The sequence below is a fragment of the Penicillium cataractarum genome, assembly GCF_028827025.1.
Source record: "Penicillium cataractarum strain IBT 29864 chromosome Unknown utg000005l, whole genome shotgun sequence".
In the NCBI taxonomy this organism is placed as follows: Eukaryota; Fungi; Ascomycota; class Eurotiomycetes; order Eurotiales; family Aspergillaceae; genus Penicillium; species Penicillium cataractarum.
The window spans coordinates 839,512-855,941 of NW_026622741.1; the positions used below are offsets into that span (position 1 = coordinate 839,512).

General features: G+C 50.0%; 3 protein-coding genes across 3 annotated transcripts; 2 read left to right on the forward strand and 1 right to left on the reverse strand.

Annotated features, from left to right (window-relative positions):
• Positions 1 to 789: 789 nt before the first annotated feature.
• Positions 790 to 1,011, forward strand: N7496_006050 (uncharacterized protein; the record flags this gene model as incomplete). Its single annotated transcript, XM_056698979.1, has 1 exon — positions 790 to 1,011. The coding sequence occupies one exon, from the start codon at positions 790 to 792 to the stop codon at positions 1,009 to 1,011; it is 222 nt and encodes a 73-aa protein (XP_056554392.1).
• Positions 1,012 to 1,594: 583 nt separating this feature from the next.
• On the forward strand, positions 1,595 to 2,431 carry N7496_006051 (uncharacterized protein; the record flags this gene model as incomplete). The annotated part of the gene is made up of 2 exons (XM_056698980.1): positions 1,595 to 1,747; positions 1,814 to 2,431. The coding sequence occupies 2 exons, from the start codon at positions 1,595 to 1,597 to the stop codon at positions 2,429 to 2,431; spliced, it is 771 nt and encodes a 256-aa protein (XP_056554393.1).
• A 9,439-nt stretch (positions 2,432 to 11,870) lies between these two features.
• Positions 11,871 to 16,161, reverse strand: N7496_006052 (TPR repeat protein; the record flags this gene model as incomplete). Its single annotated transcript, XM_056698981.1, has 3 exons — positions 11,871 to 14,617; positions 14,673 to 15,281; positions 15,543 to 16,161. The coding sequence occupies 3 exons, from the start codon at positions 16,159 to 16,161 to the stop codon at positions 11,871 to 11,873; spliced, it is 3,975 nt and encodes a 1,324-aa protein (XP_056554394.1).
• Between the last annotated feature and the right edge of the window lie 269 nt (positions 16,162 to 16,430).

The following is a 16,430-nucleotide window of genomic DNA, read 5'->3' on the forward strand; positions in this document are numbered from 1 at the left end:
GTGCGCACGACCGATAGACTCATAACCGTGTATTCAGACACTACGTTGAGTATTTACCCTTATGCACACTATCGTCTTGTGTGTATAACCACGACTTTATGGTCACCGCCTAGAGTCCGACAATTCCTATAGTTTAGGCTCATCGACATGATACGGGCTCTTGTGTCCACTCTACAAGGATTCTCAATCCTGAGCGTAGGCTTCTGAGTTATGACTGGCGGGTGCAAAAGGAGACTGCGCCGGATCCGGGAATAACGAGGGGCATGATTAGATGGGGCAGATGGGACTGGAGTGAGTAAGCTGGACGATCATGCAGATCGCCATAGCTTCCCGAAGATTCGACGTACAGTGGCATAGCAAAAGTTTGGACACCCCTTGTGCTACCGCCTTCCTAAAGAGGCCCTATCGCCCGGTATACTCGGTCTTTGATTAGTGGAATCTAGACTGCAGAATTAGGGGTGTTCAAACTTTTTCTGTGTCACTGTAGTTCCATAGAACATTACGGTATTATTACGACGACTCATCTGTCAAGTAAGGCCATTACTACCTCTGTTTTGCCAAACTTATAGAGCGGTAAGCTAAATGAGGTTAGCGTATTTTGGATTTATTTTCCGGGAATGAAGTTGCAAGAGTGCGGAGGTATAACTGATTTCGAAAACTACTGTATATGTTAGCTTAGTTTTAGTTGCCCTTTCGGCTCAGCCGCCGGGCGTTAATGAATTGTGTGTGTGTGTATATGTTAGCTAAAGCGTTGGATGAAGTATTTATGAAATAAATAAATAAAACAGGATGTTCCTTTGTTGTTTAGGAGGTGTTGACGACCGTGCTCAAAACCGTGCTCAAAACCGTGCTCAAAACCGTGCTCAAAACCGTGCTCAAAACCGTGCTCAAAACCGTGCTCAAAACTGTGCTCAAAACTGTGCTCAAAACTGTGCTCAAAACTGTGCTCAAAACTGTGCTCAAAACTGTGCTCAAAACTGTGCTCAAAACTGTGCTCAAAACCGTGCTTAAACCGTGCTCACCCTCCTTCTGAATTCTCCTTGGTGAGTTGAAGTGGTAAATTAGCATAATCGAGGACTTGCCAATTCAATGCTGTATTGTCTATGTCTGTTTGAGTCATGCAATAAATTTTCAGCATCATATCACGTTGATTCGGCGAGCCAAAAAGCTTCCGATCGTGGGAAGATTTGCTCCCCAATATGTGGAATTAGCAATTTGTGAGTCTAGAAATATTTTAAAACAAGGCGCATAAATTTTGAGCTGATTTCAAGTACTAGATTTTTCTTTGCGAAGTAGCCACTCCGTCTAAATCCACGATTAGAGCCCGACAAGACAGCTTCTCGCGGAACTACCTAGACTAAAACCCGACCTTCATTTGATTAAAAATCTCAAGACCGACGTAGATAATGGAATAGCGGTTGCGCTATTAAGCGAAGCTTTAGTTTTGAGCAACAGTTTTAAGCCAACCAGATTTAAACCCCAGTTTGCCCTCTCCTAATCGTCGCTTATAACGGCAATGCTCTGATATTCCCGTGCTCTTTGCTCAGGAAATTTCTGTTCTGTCTTTCACCCGCCTTTTGCATTACTATCCACTATGCCGAGGGTCCCCGCAGTGCCCGCTCCGGCTCGGGTTGTTCGAAGGTCGGCGGCTGGCGGCCAGACCTCCACGCGAGCACTTCGAACTTTGCGCACCGGTGTCGACCAAGCGCCCCATTATGTGTCTAAGGGTGCTCAGATACGATCGACGGTAAGCCTTGCCTAATGACAGGCAGGGTGTGAGGCGGAAATAACTAATTTTGTTGCTGGTACGTAGGGTCCAGCCACGCCGCCTCCGAAAATGACATCAAGGAAGGCGATGCCCACAGACTTTGAGATCGTCCATGAGAACTGCACCAAGATGATCAAGTCGGCCGAAGAACGGCATCATCGGCTGATGGCTCGCCTCACTGAGCAGCAGCAGGAAGCTTCCGAAGCCGAGCAGCGGTTTCGCGCCGAACGGGCGCAGCTGAACGCAAAGGTCCGGCAAACCACCTTGGAAAAACAAAAGGCTGTTGAGGAAGTGCGAAAACTACGAGAGCAAAACTCGGCCTTGCAACAACGCTTGGATACCGTTAGTTCGGATTGCCAGAATCACATCACGCGGGACGAATTCCATATGACGTTGAAGGAACTGCATAGCGTCTCATCATCGGTCACAGACAAGATTACTTCGAAGATGAACGAGTCCCAAGAGTCTCAGTACGTGTACTTCGGTACGTGCTTGCCCGGGCCGGACGTGGCTCAGGACTCGTGGACCGCGCAGACTGGCCAATTTACCATGACGGAGAATCCGCTTCTACCGGAGAGTACGGGGCCACTGTTTGATGCATCGAACCCTCAAAACCTCTCTGAATTTGACACATACGGAACGATGCCTGACGGTATGAGTTGACAGTGGGTGGCAAGCAGCCTGTTGCTATCCCTAATATTATTACCTTTAAACCGCAATCAATTCGAAGTACACGTGCGCCAGTATCTACCAACAGGTTAATGCTCTGCAGACAAGCTGTGCATGATTCGGGTTTCTCATCCTAAAGTAAACGTAGCACACTCCGAGATCAGACTAAAACTAAGCTGTTCGTTGATTGAAGCCGAACCCTATGGCCAAGAAAATGGGGAAACTAGCTTAGACAGGGAAGCTCTCGTGAAACATCGCTTATATGTTCATATCCCATATCCCCGGACATATTGTCACTGTTCCTATAAGTGAGAGGATCGGAGTGTAAGGCATACTAGTGTCAATCGGAGGCTAGAGAACACGTTGACCAAAGGGGAGACCGGGGAGGCATCTCTGCCGTCTCTCGGTCTGGCTGGAACACCTTCACCGGACCAAGGGCCATCAGTGGTCGAACCATGGATGGTAGTCTCTAGTGATTGAGAGCTGTAGCTCTGAAAGCGGGGATCGGTTACACCGACCTACGCAGGTCGAGCTAGAGGGGCAGAATTACTAGCGTGATCTTCGTAGTCAATGGCCCGAGCGCGACGATCTTCCGGCCATGTCCGGCAATCCACCTCGAGGATCTTTCAATTCCGTGGAACAAAATGCAAGAAATGTCCGGAATGTGACACAGCTAGATTCTTGCTCCACTCCAGCTCCACTCCAGTTGTTCTAATTGCCCAAGAACTCGGCTTCTATAGATCGGTACCAGGAATTGAGTCCTAGTCAGCAGTATCTCAACCAAACCCCCCGACAACGAGAATGGGGGAAACGTCTGCAGTGAGTGCCCCCTCATAGAGGGGCACTTGCTATATGTCGATAGCCATCGGATGCAGGATAAGAGGGTCACTCCGAGCGGAGAGCAGCGGGGTTCCAGTACGTCGGGAATAATCTCACTGTACTTTTGTGACCAGTGCTAACCTAAGCCTCTTGCACTAGCCTCCGAAGATTTAACTCTACGCTCCCATAAAACTGTCGTATGGATGTAGCGAACCAGACATTCCATTACATTAAACCTAAGAACCGTACAGTAGGTCAGGACGCACTATTGAACTACCATGACGCCTCATTGAATCGCGGGTTAAATTCACAAAGTAGATACATAAACGACCTATGATATATTGTCCTTGCACGGGTGCCTGTAAGCAGAGTAGCCATAGGATTATCGTACCCTACAGGAGTATTCAATTCTCATCTGGGATACTCCGTGTCTATCCCGAATGTCTACAGTCGATAGCGAAAACGGCTTCCTTCCCACAGACTCGTTTTCTGCTCTCGGGCTCCGTTGCCAACGCATCAGTGTAAATTTATTTGAGGGACCTTAATATAGTCGACAGCAATATACTGTGCCAGATTTTACCCGTATTTTCCGAAATTATTGTTAATTTGGTATGTCCCCAAGTATCGGATGATGGGCGACTTGTTGGATTATCAAAACCTAGCAGTGGTAGGCTGCGAAATCTAGCCTACTCTATTTTGAACATCCACATAGGTCTGTCGCTTCCTTACCGAAAGGCTGACTTTACTGTCTCTCTGAAAAAGTTGAAGCCTCACTTTAGTGACTCCTCAAAGTCCATGGTGCGGCTAATCCCGATTAGGAGTGGTTGTTAATCCTACATAGAATGCCATGGAATCAATCCGGACGAACAAAAGAAACCTTACGTCGCGTCCCTGGTGTCAAAGAGACGCCCCTGTGCCCGCAACTGGATTAACCTCAAAATGAAACCCAAAGTCTAGCCCCTGTCACGTGTGACTCCTAATAGCCCAAATACAGCAAGCGAGTCGCTTCGACTTCGATCTGCTCCCTGAGCACTGTGAGGAGATATTATTTTAATTGGGCGCTTTCTAGACCCACAGGACCCGAAAACCTAGGCTCTTGGCATGGAAACACATGGAATAGTCGGAGGGACCTTTGCGGGATGTCGGAATAATATTCGGCCGAAACCCCTCACGAGGAAAGCAAACATCTTGCTTGCAAGTTTCATCGACGGTGGAAACAGGTGCCTTCTGTATACCGTACCCTCCTTGAGTTTATGGCCAATGGAGAACCTCCCTGAGGTGGGACACCTGCAGCATTACATTTTTAAAAAGCTCCGCTAACAAATGCAGGAAATCATCTTGGAAATATTCCGTCACCTAGAGCATGAAACTCTCAGGGAATGCCATCGTGTCTGCCAGACATGGTGTCGGCTTGCTACCAGATTTCTATTTTCTCGAGTCATTCGCCATGGGAAAGTTTTGGGAAATTTCAATGAAATCATTGCGCGAGGCAACCTGTCAGTATTCATTAAAGTCATATCAATCGGGCAAGATATTTTCCGTGATATACTGGTCAATTTGGTGACCCGCGAAACACTGCGGCATTTAACTCAATGGCCAACAATTGTCGAAATCCGCGAACATCGTCAAGAAGAGTTTATAACCACACTCGCGGGTATGACTTCTCAAAAGTATTCGTCAATTCTTCCGGCTCTTGAAGAAATACGTCTTATAACCAAGACAGCGCCGTATCTACAAACACAGCTCTTCTTGAACCTTCGAATACTTTTCATTGATATGGCCATTATTCAACTACCAGATGTTCTTAAATGGCCTTCTTTGTCAATTGTCGAATTAAGGGGAAGCTTCGACACTAACAACGTGGGGGCTTTTCTGTCGCGTCACAATCATCTCATGGAATTGAAATTAGCGATTGTTTCCAGCCTCAGACCAGTTGATTCCCCAGAAGCGATTTGCTAGAGACATTGAGGCTTTTTTTAAGTTCTGGATTCGAACCCGAACTTGTTGGATCAATCATGAGACATATCGAAAGAAATCCCCCAAATCATGAAAGATCACTGTTACAACAAATTCATGCTCAATTGGGTGCCAAAACAGATGATGGAACAGCCAAGGATATGCAGGAGGCTATTGTTGATTTTTTCAAGAAATGGCTGCAACTCGAACTTAACAGATGGCTTCCTGATATAGGGAAGATGCAGATTCCGTTGGAAAACCCATCTCGATTCAAGCTAAGCTGCTCGATAGAATATTTCTGGGAAGATGAGCTAGCAATCAAGGGGACAATACTTTCGGAGGACTATGCATCAAAGATTGGGCTATGGATAAATGATGATTTCAAGGAAAGTTTCGGAATCAGTCATGTTTTTTCTGTCTCTAGATGATTCAAATTACATGATATTTTATAACTAAGACTACCAGTGATACGCATTATCAATACCTGACGACATCCCAAATCAACGTTAATTTGAAAAATAGCTAAATTTGGTACGGTACACACACACACAATTCATTAACGCCCGGCGGCTGAGCCGAAAGGGCAACTAAAACTGATCTATCAATGCATGTCCTAATATACATATGCCGTGTCTCCTTCGAGCCCATACATGGATCCTTGCCGTATTTGTCCTCTCAGCTGTCAATATCATAGGGATCCCTGTGGGTTAGTAATTTCGGTAGTAGACTGGCTTGAAGGCGCTTCTTCAAGTGTTCAACATCCTATCTTCGGCAGTTGAAGCGCGTCCACCATTTGTGGCACAAGGTGATAGGTGTAGGTTGGTGAAGGGGGAGGAGGGTGTCGTTGTGTTGGTTAACGTGGTTAGGTGGCGTCGAGTCGGCCCGTGGCGATCGCGAAACGTATTGAGGCTCGCACCGCTTCCACGTTCGGCATCCATCGCTGATTGTCCGAGGGCGATTTCCCGCCCAGGAAGAAGGAGAGATTGCCCCGGTGAGTTTGACTAGTCTGCAGCAATGCTATTCGTTGTGTGGTCCACTTCCGACATCGAAAGAGGAAGTGTTCCACCGTCTCTCTTGCTTGTCCACATGCACACTGGTCCGTGTCTGCAACGTTGATCCGACAGAGATAGCTATTGAGTCTGGCCATGCCAGTCCGGAGTTGGGCCAGCACGCTCGCTTCTTTCCACGATAATCGATCATACAGCTGTCGAGTGTGTTTCCCTGGCAGTGCTGCATCTACTCGTTTCACGTGTCTTCCTACGTTCTCCGGCAAGTCATTGCTGGGAACTGCATGAGACCGAGCGATCTTCAGTGTTGTCGACTTCATTCTAGGGGCGGATTTTTGCAGGGCGGCATCCTTCTGGGTCGCGGTCCTGGCTTGCTCTTTGGCTAGACCTAGCAGTTTATTGTCCGCGCTGGACGGGACCCAGAGGATATTGATGTGGTTTCCGTTTCTCCGCAGCCTTTTCATCAACTTGTACGATTGGCAGACGAACTCCTGCCCCGACTGTTGCCGAGGATTCCTCATCGTGAGGGCCGCTGCTTTGTTACTCGTGAGCAGCGTGATCCTGTAGTCTTTCAGTCCCACTAGCATGTTCAATGTGTGTGCCAGTGCTGCCAGCTCCGCAGAGAACGGGTTTTGCTCTAATCTTGGGCCTAGTGTCGTGGAGAAGGTCTTCAGTTTCAGCTTTCGATATCGAGGTGGCTGTTTCTTGATCGCCACCCCAAAACCTACGAGGCCGTTTCGTGCTGAACTACTGACCGCAACTTGCAGTGATCCGCCCGGTACGGTGTGCGAGTGCGGCATTGCTTCAACATCGCTCTGTATGCGAGTCTCCCAGGGTGCCAACACGAACGCATTGATGGTTTCCAGCGTCTCCATCTCAATGTTTTTCAGCGCGTCCGCTACTTGGTACAGCGGCGACCGGTGGTATCTCCTGAACTTCTTCATGCAGGCTGTACTCCTGCGTAGCGGGTGGGTTTCTGGAAGGGTGTGAATTTCCGTCCACATTTTCACGGCCCGTCTCCAAAAACGGTGTTGTGCGGTGGCAATATGAGCCTCGGCCTCCGCTACGCTGGTCGCAACGGTGAGAAATGTCCCGACAATTGCTTGCGCTCCTACCCTTTGGACTCGATTGATCGGTCCGCTGGCCTTGTCCTTGCAGGCGTGCATCCAGACACTAGAAGCATAGTCTACCGCTGGAGCCACTGTTGATGTGAACAGCTGTCTTGCGGTTGCTGGTGTTAGGCCGCGAAGTCGTCGAAGCTCCATCGCTGCCTCCAGGCCTTTAGATGCCGCCCTCGCGATATGTTCCTTGTACTTGAGTCTTGTGTCCATGAGAACGCCCAGGATCTTAACATGATCTCTAGGCATAACGGGCTGTCCCTTGATAGTGAAAGGCTCCTGGTCCGTTTTGTGGACTTTGGGAGCGAAGTGTACGATGGCAGTTTTGTCCGCCTCAAAAGTTGCTCCGCTCCTTTTCTCCCAGTCGAGTGCGTCGTTGATAATTGTTTCAATACCTTCCCGATTACTCTGTGCCGTTGGTCCGGTCACCCACGCGGTAAAATCGTCCACAAACGCGATTACTCCGCCCTGGCTGTCGATCTGTCGTTGCACGAGGTCTGCGTTGAAGAAGAGGAACAGGATCGGGGACAGCGGCGAGCCCTGCGGCAGTCCAGCCTGTGGCAGGCTTTGGACCTCAGACAATTGGCCATTGATTTGGATGGTTGCTGTTCGTTCCGAGCAGAACGCCTCAACCCACCGGAGCAGATCCTCCGGTATGCCTCGCGCTTTCATCCTCTGAAGCAACCGTTCTTTGCACACTCCATTGTAGGCTCCCTTGACATCGAAGCTGATCAAGCTCAATACCCGTCGGCCGCGCCACGCCGTGTAGATTTGCTCTTGCAGAAACACGAGTGCTTGCTCCGCGGACCGCTGCTTTCGGGCTCCGAAGTGGCTGGTCGGGAGCAAGCCGTACGTTTCCACCGCGTGTGAGATCCTTTCCGCAACCACTGATTCCAGTATCTTGCCCAGCGTCGCGAGGAGAGAAATTGGTCTCCATGCTTTGGCAATACTGTAATTTTCTTTATTTGGCTTTTTGAGCGGTATGATCTTCGCGTGTCTCCACTGCCTTGGCAACGTGCCTCCTTCCAGTGAGGCTTGGAAGAGATCAAGAACCCTGTCCTTGACCGTGGGCCACGTCATCTTCCAGACTATCACCGGCAGGCCGTCTTCGCCCGGTGCTTTCCAAGACTTCGCCGCCAACAGTTGCCGCTCTACCTCCTCCATCGTGATAGCTGGCATTTCTACCGGTGCTCTCTCTGGCCTCGTCCCTTCATCGTCAATAATGTCCGGCAGAGGCGGGAAGAAGGTGGTCAGCAATTCTTCTGCTTGCTCCTTGCGATCGGTGGTGGTCGATCCGTCTGCTCTCAGGAGCTGCGGGACCTTTCCAAACGCTGCGTCATCTCCCGACTTCAGGTATTTTGCGGCTTTCCATATGTTATCGTTGTCTGCGAGGAATTCATTCCAGTGCTTTTTCTTTTGTTGCCGGATAGCATCGTGGTATTGCTTCGCTGCGCCTTGGGCCATCTCTTCTAGATGGGGTACCTTTCGTCCCGCCCGTCGCTCCGAGCGGGCGTGATTTCTCCAGTATGTGTATATTTGACGGAGCTGTGTCAAGTCATCTGTCCACCACCGCTTTGCGTGTGGTGACGGTCTAGCCTTCGGGGTCAAGGCATGCACCGCTTCCCAGACCGCGGACATGAGTCGATCGGTTTTCTGCTGCACGGTGCCCTCCAACGGAGTGGCGGCTAGGGTGTTCGCAATCCTAACATTGATCTCTTTCCATGGAGCGTTTTTCAGCAGGAGTCGTTCCGGATGCTTTGGGGGCGACCATGAGGCATCGAATACGGTCTCAATGGCGCAGTGATCCGAACCATGCTCTGTCCCAGGTATGGCACATTTAACCATGGACTCTGTTAGGTCTGCCGAGGCCAGGACGAGGTCGATCGTGGACTCGCAGTCCCCATTCTGTCCTGCGCCATGCCATGTCTTTGTTCCTCGTTTGAGTAGACTGCTGAGTGCAAATTCATTCATGAAGTCGACGATTGGGTCCGCTTCACCTTGCCTTACCAAGGACACGTCGTCTCCTCCCCAGAGTTGATCATGACGGTTAAAATCTCCCACAATTATGATCTCCAACGCTGTGCCTGCGTCCCGTCGTACCTCTGTGATCGCTTTGCGTAGATGATCGCATGTTTCGAGCAATGCCGCGACATCTCCTCCCTCTACGTAGACTGATGCCATAAATATCAGGCGCTCGGGGAGGCGGATGACCGCCGCGGTCAGATCCGGCGAGTCGATAGACACTTGCTCCGCTTCCACATCCCTATTAATCCAAAGCATACTTCGGATCGCCCATCGGCCTTCCCTCCAGGTGGAGGGAACCAGTTTCGTCCATTTGTGATGTCCCATCGGGGTGGTCAATAGCCGGCCTTGGATTCGCCTCGCTTGGGGTTCTTGAATCGCTAGTGCTACTGCCCCCTGGGTCTCTTCGTCGTTCATCAAGCTGTCATGTACCGCGCCCTGTTTCCTCACATTCAGTTGGATTATTCGGAGGGTTTTATTCATGACGTGGCGGATAGAGTTTCCGGCAATTTTTGCTGTACGATTCATGTGGGCCTCCGCATGGAACGCACTTTAGAACCGTTTGGTCGCAGTTACTATGGCGATGGCCCTCCGTGGCGCATTTTGCGCACTTCTGGACGTTCTTACACTGGAACGCCTTGTGGCCAATCTCCTGGCAGTTGTAGCATTGCGTCGGTCGTGGTCGATATTCGAAGGTGCTGGTCACGCCAGACTCTCCTCCAGCGTGAAAGAACCCGTCGGCCAGGAGCCTCCGTGCGTCAGTGCCTTTGGTAAGGTAAACGACCATTGATCCATAGGCCTTCGCACTCTCCTTGCTACTGAGCCATGCGATCTTAGCCACGGTAGCTTCGTTCTCCTCGCTGAAGGCTGCCGCAGCTCCGGCTCGGATCTCATCATCTTCATCTAGCACTGCGGCTTTGTTGACGCTATCGACTTTGATCGGGTAGAGCTCGTCCCGAAGAACCCGGGCTCCCGCACCGATCTTTGCTTCCGCCACTTTCTTGACTAACTGGTGTTCGGCTTCATCGCGACACGCTATTCTGATCCGGTTCGTGTTCTTCGGGTCTACAGTGACGGCGCGACACCGCCAGTGTATGTGGTCTTCCATCTTCCGGATCTCTGTCTCGATCGTTGCCCGGATTGGGCCTGCGGACATCCTCTCGTTTCCATTTTCTGTCATCCTCGAGGTGTCAATTGTGCAATACAATGTGTCGGTGAACGTGGTCGGTGTTGTGTTTAACGTTGAGAGCGTCCGTATGTTACTAGGGTGACTAAGTGGAGGAGTACGGGCGACATCTGCATAGGACGGGGAACCAGTAGGAATGGAAGGGCTGATAGCATCGCGCAGGGATTGAATCTCGCGGAGGATCTCATCGTGGTTGTTCTGAGCGCATGTCTCGGCGTGGGATTGCGGTGTCAGGGGCCTATCCGTCAGGGTCTGTAGCTCGTGTCGAACTTCGGCAAGGGCGGCGCTGAATTCATCTTTAACCTTTTGAAGCTCTTCCTTGTGTAATTCATCGCGTCGCCTGATCTCTCGCCTGAGTTTAATGAGTTCTTTCACGAGTGTGGCGGTGTTGAGGTCCTCACTCTCTGTCGCGGAGTCATCCGAAGTGACCGCGTCACGTTGAGTTGCTGGCTTGTCTTGCGTTTTCTTCCTCAGTTGAGAGCGTGTCGCTCTCTGGCCATTGTCGATCTCTTGATCCCGAGCATAGTTACTCGGTGGTCTGGTAGTGCGTCTCGGCCTCGATAATCTTGGCGGTGACTCTTCGTGTTCGTCGCGGTCGGGCGGTTCAGGGGTTCGCGTTGCGGTCCGTCCCGCCATTATGCACAATCGATTCCGTCGCCACGTGGCACCGGTTTCGTATCTCCAAGTCGATCAACAAGTCGGTCGGTTCGCTAGACTTTCTGTCTCAGATGGATCGGCCACCTAGACAGGTACCGATGATGATACAGTCGGTCGTTCTGGTACGGTACAGTAGTTTTCGAAATCAGTTATACCTCCACACTCTTGCGACTTCATTCCCGGAAAATAGTTCCGATAAGTATAAGCTCTGATTGGACGAGCTATTTTAAGCATCGTTTCAGACCGCTTTCTATAATAGTCGCTGTATTTTATAATACAATTAGCAGACAGCGAGGGATGTATTTTATACGAAACTCTCATACAATACAGCAGCAAGCAACAGTCACGCCTCGGTGATAAGACATTGAAAGCCTAGGTCAGAAAGGCGTACGATGTATGTATATGGCCTTCTAATCTATTATGTTGAATTCCACGGTTGCCTGAGAGTGAAATTTTGAACTAGATATGTGATAATGGGTTGAGTGACATCATTAAAATGGAAAGATAATTTTGACAATACTATAAACACAACAAATTTTTCATTTCTTAGCTCCAGCCTGCGAAGGCATGCCGACTATCTTGGTAAACTTGCTTAGGCGACGAGGTTTGATTCAGAGATATGAGGTCTGGTCCGCGGAACTTATCTGATTCGCGTCATCCAGCCTACTTTAGTCACTGTAGAGTTTTCTGAGATTGTTGCGGGTCTGGACGGTTGACGTGTCGTCCGATCCCAGCACTTTCTCTTTCCCAATTAGCGCCCGCAGGTACATCTTCTCCGCCTTATCCAACTTTTTCTGAGATGCATACAGTATCCCAAGATTGTGGAAACTATCAAGGGTTGATGCGTTGTTCGATCCTAGCACTTTCTCTCTCCCAGCTAGCACCCGCATATACATCTCCTCCGCCTTGTCTAGCTCCCGTTGGTGATGATATAGAATCCCGAGATTGTTAACAGTATCCAGGGTTGATGTGTGCTCAGGTCCCAGCGCTTTCTCACGTCCAACTAGCTCCCGCAGGTACATCTGTTCCGCCTTATCAAACCTGTTCTGGGTTGCATATACGGTCGCGAGACCGCGAACAGCGTCGAGGGTTGATGTGTGATCTGGTCCTAGCATTTTCTCTTTCCCAGCTAGCGCCCGGGTATGCATCTTCTCTGCCTTGTCCAGATTACCTTGGTCAAAATATACGCTCCCGAGATGACCGACAGAGGTGAGGGTTAATATGTGGTCCTGACCTAGGGCTCTCTCTCTCCCGGTTAGTACCCGTATGTGCATCTGCTCGGCCTTATCCAGCTTGCCCTGGTGAGAATATAGGTGCCCCAAATTGTTGATAATACCACGAGTTGTTTCATGTTCCGGTCCCAGCGCTTTCTCGAACCCAGCTAGCGCGCGCACATACATCTGCTCTGCCTTATCCAGCTTGCCCTGCTCACGATGAAGGATTCCGAACTTATTGAGAGCGACGAGGGTCAAATTATGGCTTGGTCCCAGCGTTTTCTCATACCCAGCTACAGCCCGCGTGTGCATCTTCTCTGCCTTATCCATTTTGCCTTGGCGACGATATAGGTCCCCGAGATCGCTAATAGTGCCAAGAGTTGATGTGTGGTCCGGTCCTAGCGCTTTCTCGAATCCAGCTAGCGCGCGCACGTACATCTGCTCTGCCTTATCCAGCTTGCTCTGCTCACGATAAAGGATTCCCAACTTGTTGAGAGCGACGAGGGTCAAATTATGGCTTGGTCCCAGCGTTTTCTCATACCCAGCTACAGCCCGCGTGTGCATCTTCTCTGCCTTATCCATTTTGCCTTGGCGACGATATAGGTCCCCGAGATCGCTAATAGTGCCAAGAGTTGATGTGTGGTCCGGTCCCAGCGCTTTCTCATACCCAGCTAGCACCCGCATATGCATCTGCTCAGCTTTATCTGGCTTGCGTTGGCGATGATATAGGTCACCGAGAAAGCTAACAGTAGCGAGGGTTGACTGGTGGTCTGGCCCCAGCGCTTTCTCATACCCAGCTAGTGCCCGCATGCCCATCTTCTCTGCCTTGTCCAGCTTCCCTTGGCGACAATATAGGACCCCGAGATGGTTGACATCGTCGAGGGTTGATGTGTGGTCCTGTCCTAGAGCTTTCTCTCTGACAGCTAACGCCCGCATGTACATTTTCTCTGCCTTGTCCAGCTTGCCTTGGTCTTTGTATAGGCGCCCAAGATTTCTAACAGCATCAAGGGTTAACGTGTGGTGCGGTCCCAGCGCTTTCTCATACCCAGCTAGCACCCGCATATGCATCTGCTCAGCTTTATCTGGCTTGCGTTGGCGATGATATAGGTCACCGAGAAAGCTAACAGTAGCGAGGGTTGACTGGTGGTCTGGCCCCAGCGCTTTCTCATACCCAGCTAGTGCCCGCATGCCCATCTTCTCTGTCTTATCTAGCTCGCCTTGGTGAAAATATAAGAACCCGAGATGGCTGACAACGTTGAGGGTTGATATGTGGTCCTGTCCTAGCGCTTTCTCCCTCCCAGCGAGCGCGCGCACGTACATCTGCTCCGCCTTGTCCAGCTTATCTAGGTCCTTGTATAGGCTCCCGAGATTGCAGACAGCGATGAGGGTTGACGTGTGGTGTGGTCCCAGCGCTTTTTCATACCCAGCTAACACACGCGTTTGCATCTGCTCCGCCTTGACCAGCTGAAATTGCTCTCGAAATAGTCGTGACATCTTTGATACCTTATCTAGTTGATCATCTAGTTGATCATCTAGTTGATCATCTAGTTGATCAGGCTGAGAATCGGAAATCAGGTCGTTCTCGAGGAAACGCTGTTCCGCTAGCCGTCCTGCATGACGAGCGACACGAGAGAAGGAAGTATGCCTAAGCGAATCCTCAGGAGCTCCCGTGATGCACGCAACAACACAGTCAACAGCATACCAGTAATGGCTTACATCGATATGCTTATTAAGTGCTGCTAATGTCCAGTCGTGTACACAGTTATGCATGCTCCACGATCCTGACGTCCAGTCAATCTCTAGAAAGTAGTATTGGGTCAAGATGGCCATCGCTCCACGGAAGGTCACGTCGCTTGAAACCACTTCACGAAGCCACTCAGGAGAATTATCTCCAAGTCCACCGTGAAATAGCTCGTACCAGAGGCTTTGATTATCAAAGTAGGCCAGCATTCTCAGCAAGTTTGCCGCGTCGGGATCTTCAGTTGCAAGACGAGCGTATGATAGATCCCAGGTCGTGTACAGTGTATGCTCGCGATACTCATGGAGCGGGACGGTGCGGTTGGGATCAATATTCCAACGAGCCTCGTACTCATACAAATAGCGCTCAAAAGAAAGACCTGTTAGTTGGATATAAGTACCAGCGGCGGCCAAAGCAAGAGGGAAACCGTCTAGTCGCTCGGCAAGGCGCTTCGCAGAAGGGTCTAATGTTTATGGTTAGTTTGTCGTTCCCCAAGGGTATGTTTGTTTGCAGTATACCTGATTGCAAATTTTCTCTCTTAGATCGAGTTTGCAGAACGGCCAGGCCATCTGCAATGCCCTGCAAAGGCTTTATTTGCAGAGTATTCCCAGCAAGATCTAGCCGTCGGGTGGTGACTATGATCGTCCCATGAGAAGCGGGTGGGAGATAGTCGTCGATATCAAATTGGCTGGGGTCATCATAGTTGTCAAAGATCAAAAGCCATCTCGTATTTCTTGAATCAGATAGCCACCGATGTACACGTCCAACAATCGCACTACTTTCCAAGACCTCGGGGTCCTGTACGGGAAAGATGAGTGAGGCGATTGATCGAAAGCTGTCTTTCAGTGCTGCTTCAGATACTGTATTCAGCCAAAAAACCGAGTTGTAAGATCCACGATGAGACTCTGCATAAGCAATGGCAAGCTGGGTCTTGCCGATACCACCCATACCGCCGAGAAATAGGCGCTGTTGGATTCGAGGGGTGTTAAGAGGCTGCAAGATTCGTGCCATTTCATGCAGCTCGGAGCTCCGACCGACGAAGAGTTCTGGAGCAATACGAGGCGCTTGACCCAGATTGATACCAATGGGCCCGCGAAAACTGAAGTCTTCCTTGTGCCTAAGAGTGACTAGCGACAATCATTAGTGGAACTGATTCACTAAGCCTTGAATGCGCGTATGAATTCATTGAAAGAGAATACGACCAATCTGACAGGCGGAGGTGGCGTGTGGGAGATAACAAGTCGGGATGTGGAAATTATTTGTTAAGATAAAATAACCATTTAGCCCCAAGGCTCTGGTAATATCGTAATAGCCCCTTTGTGGGTTGTATGAAATAAATGCATCGTCATCTAATGCAAAGAGAAGATTCCGTCATGCCGGCTCCTTACCGGAATTGAAATGCTGGGTTCCAACATGCGCATTATTGTTGATCTGCTGCCCACTGCCGCTGTTCACATTGTTTGTTTGTGCCCCCCCGCCGCTATTGAAAGTCATCGTAGAGCTTTCTTCAGTGGGCACTAAAGAATCGACTGATTTCATCTCTTTGACAATAGTTTCTAGCTCAAGATTTTGTTGTGCATTCGCAGACTGGACCGCGTGATGGTTGACAATGAGTTGAACGTCTTCCGCAATTGATCCCATAAGCTCCTCGACCTTGTTGCCTTTGCCAAGTCTGCGGAGGACCTTCAAATACCGTTTCTCCCATGTATCACCTTCACCAGGTATACCCTTCTCAAAGATGCCTCTCAAACTTGAAGCCTTTGCATCGCAAGCGTCAAGGATATTTTCCAAGGCTTCGCAAACATCTCCAGGTATTACATCTTTTCTCGAACCTAGATGCTTTTTGCAGGTCTCAAGGGTATGGAGAAGGACCGGGAGCCGGCGTCGAATAACTTCAAATGTTGCGGACAACTTGATGTCATCCTGCGCACTGTCGTAGATCTTGATTGAGGCATCGAGGAGAGATATGACCGCAGAGATACCGCCGATAACTTCTAGGCCGGACATTATGAGAGGAGTGATGAAGGAATATTGCAGCCGAACCGAATCCGAAGCGTGGGATGCGAGACGCCAGGTTATTAATAGTGGGAAAGGAGGGGTATTGAGGCGGTGCAGTCCACCCAGTAGGCCCGGGGCTGATATATTTCACTGCGTACACGTGTCAAAAATCTATTTATCGGCATCCGCCTTAGTTCGCCTTTCGTGAACCCTGCAAGCACCAATTATCTAGAAAGCGGCGATGGCCGGCAAAATGTGCCAAAAAAGAAATATTGTGA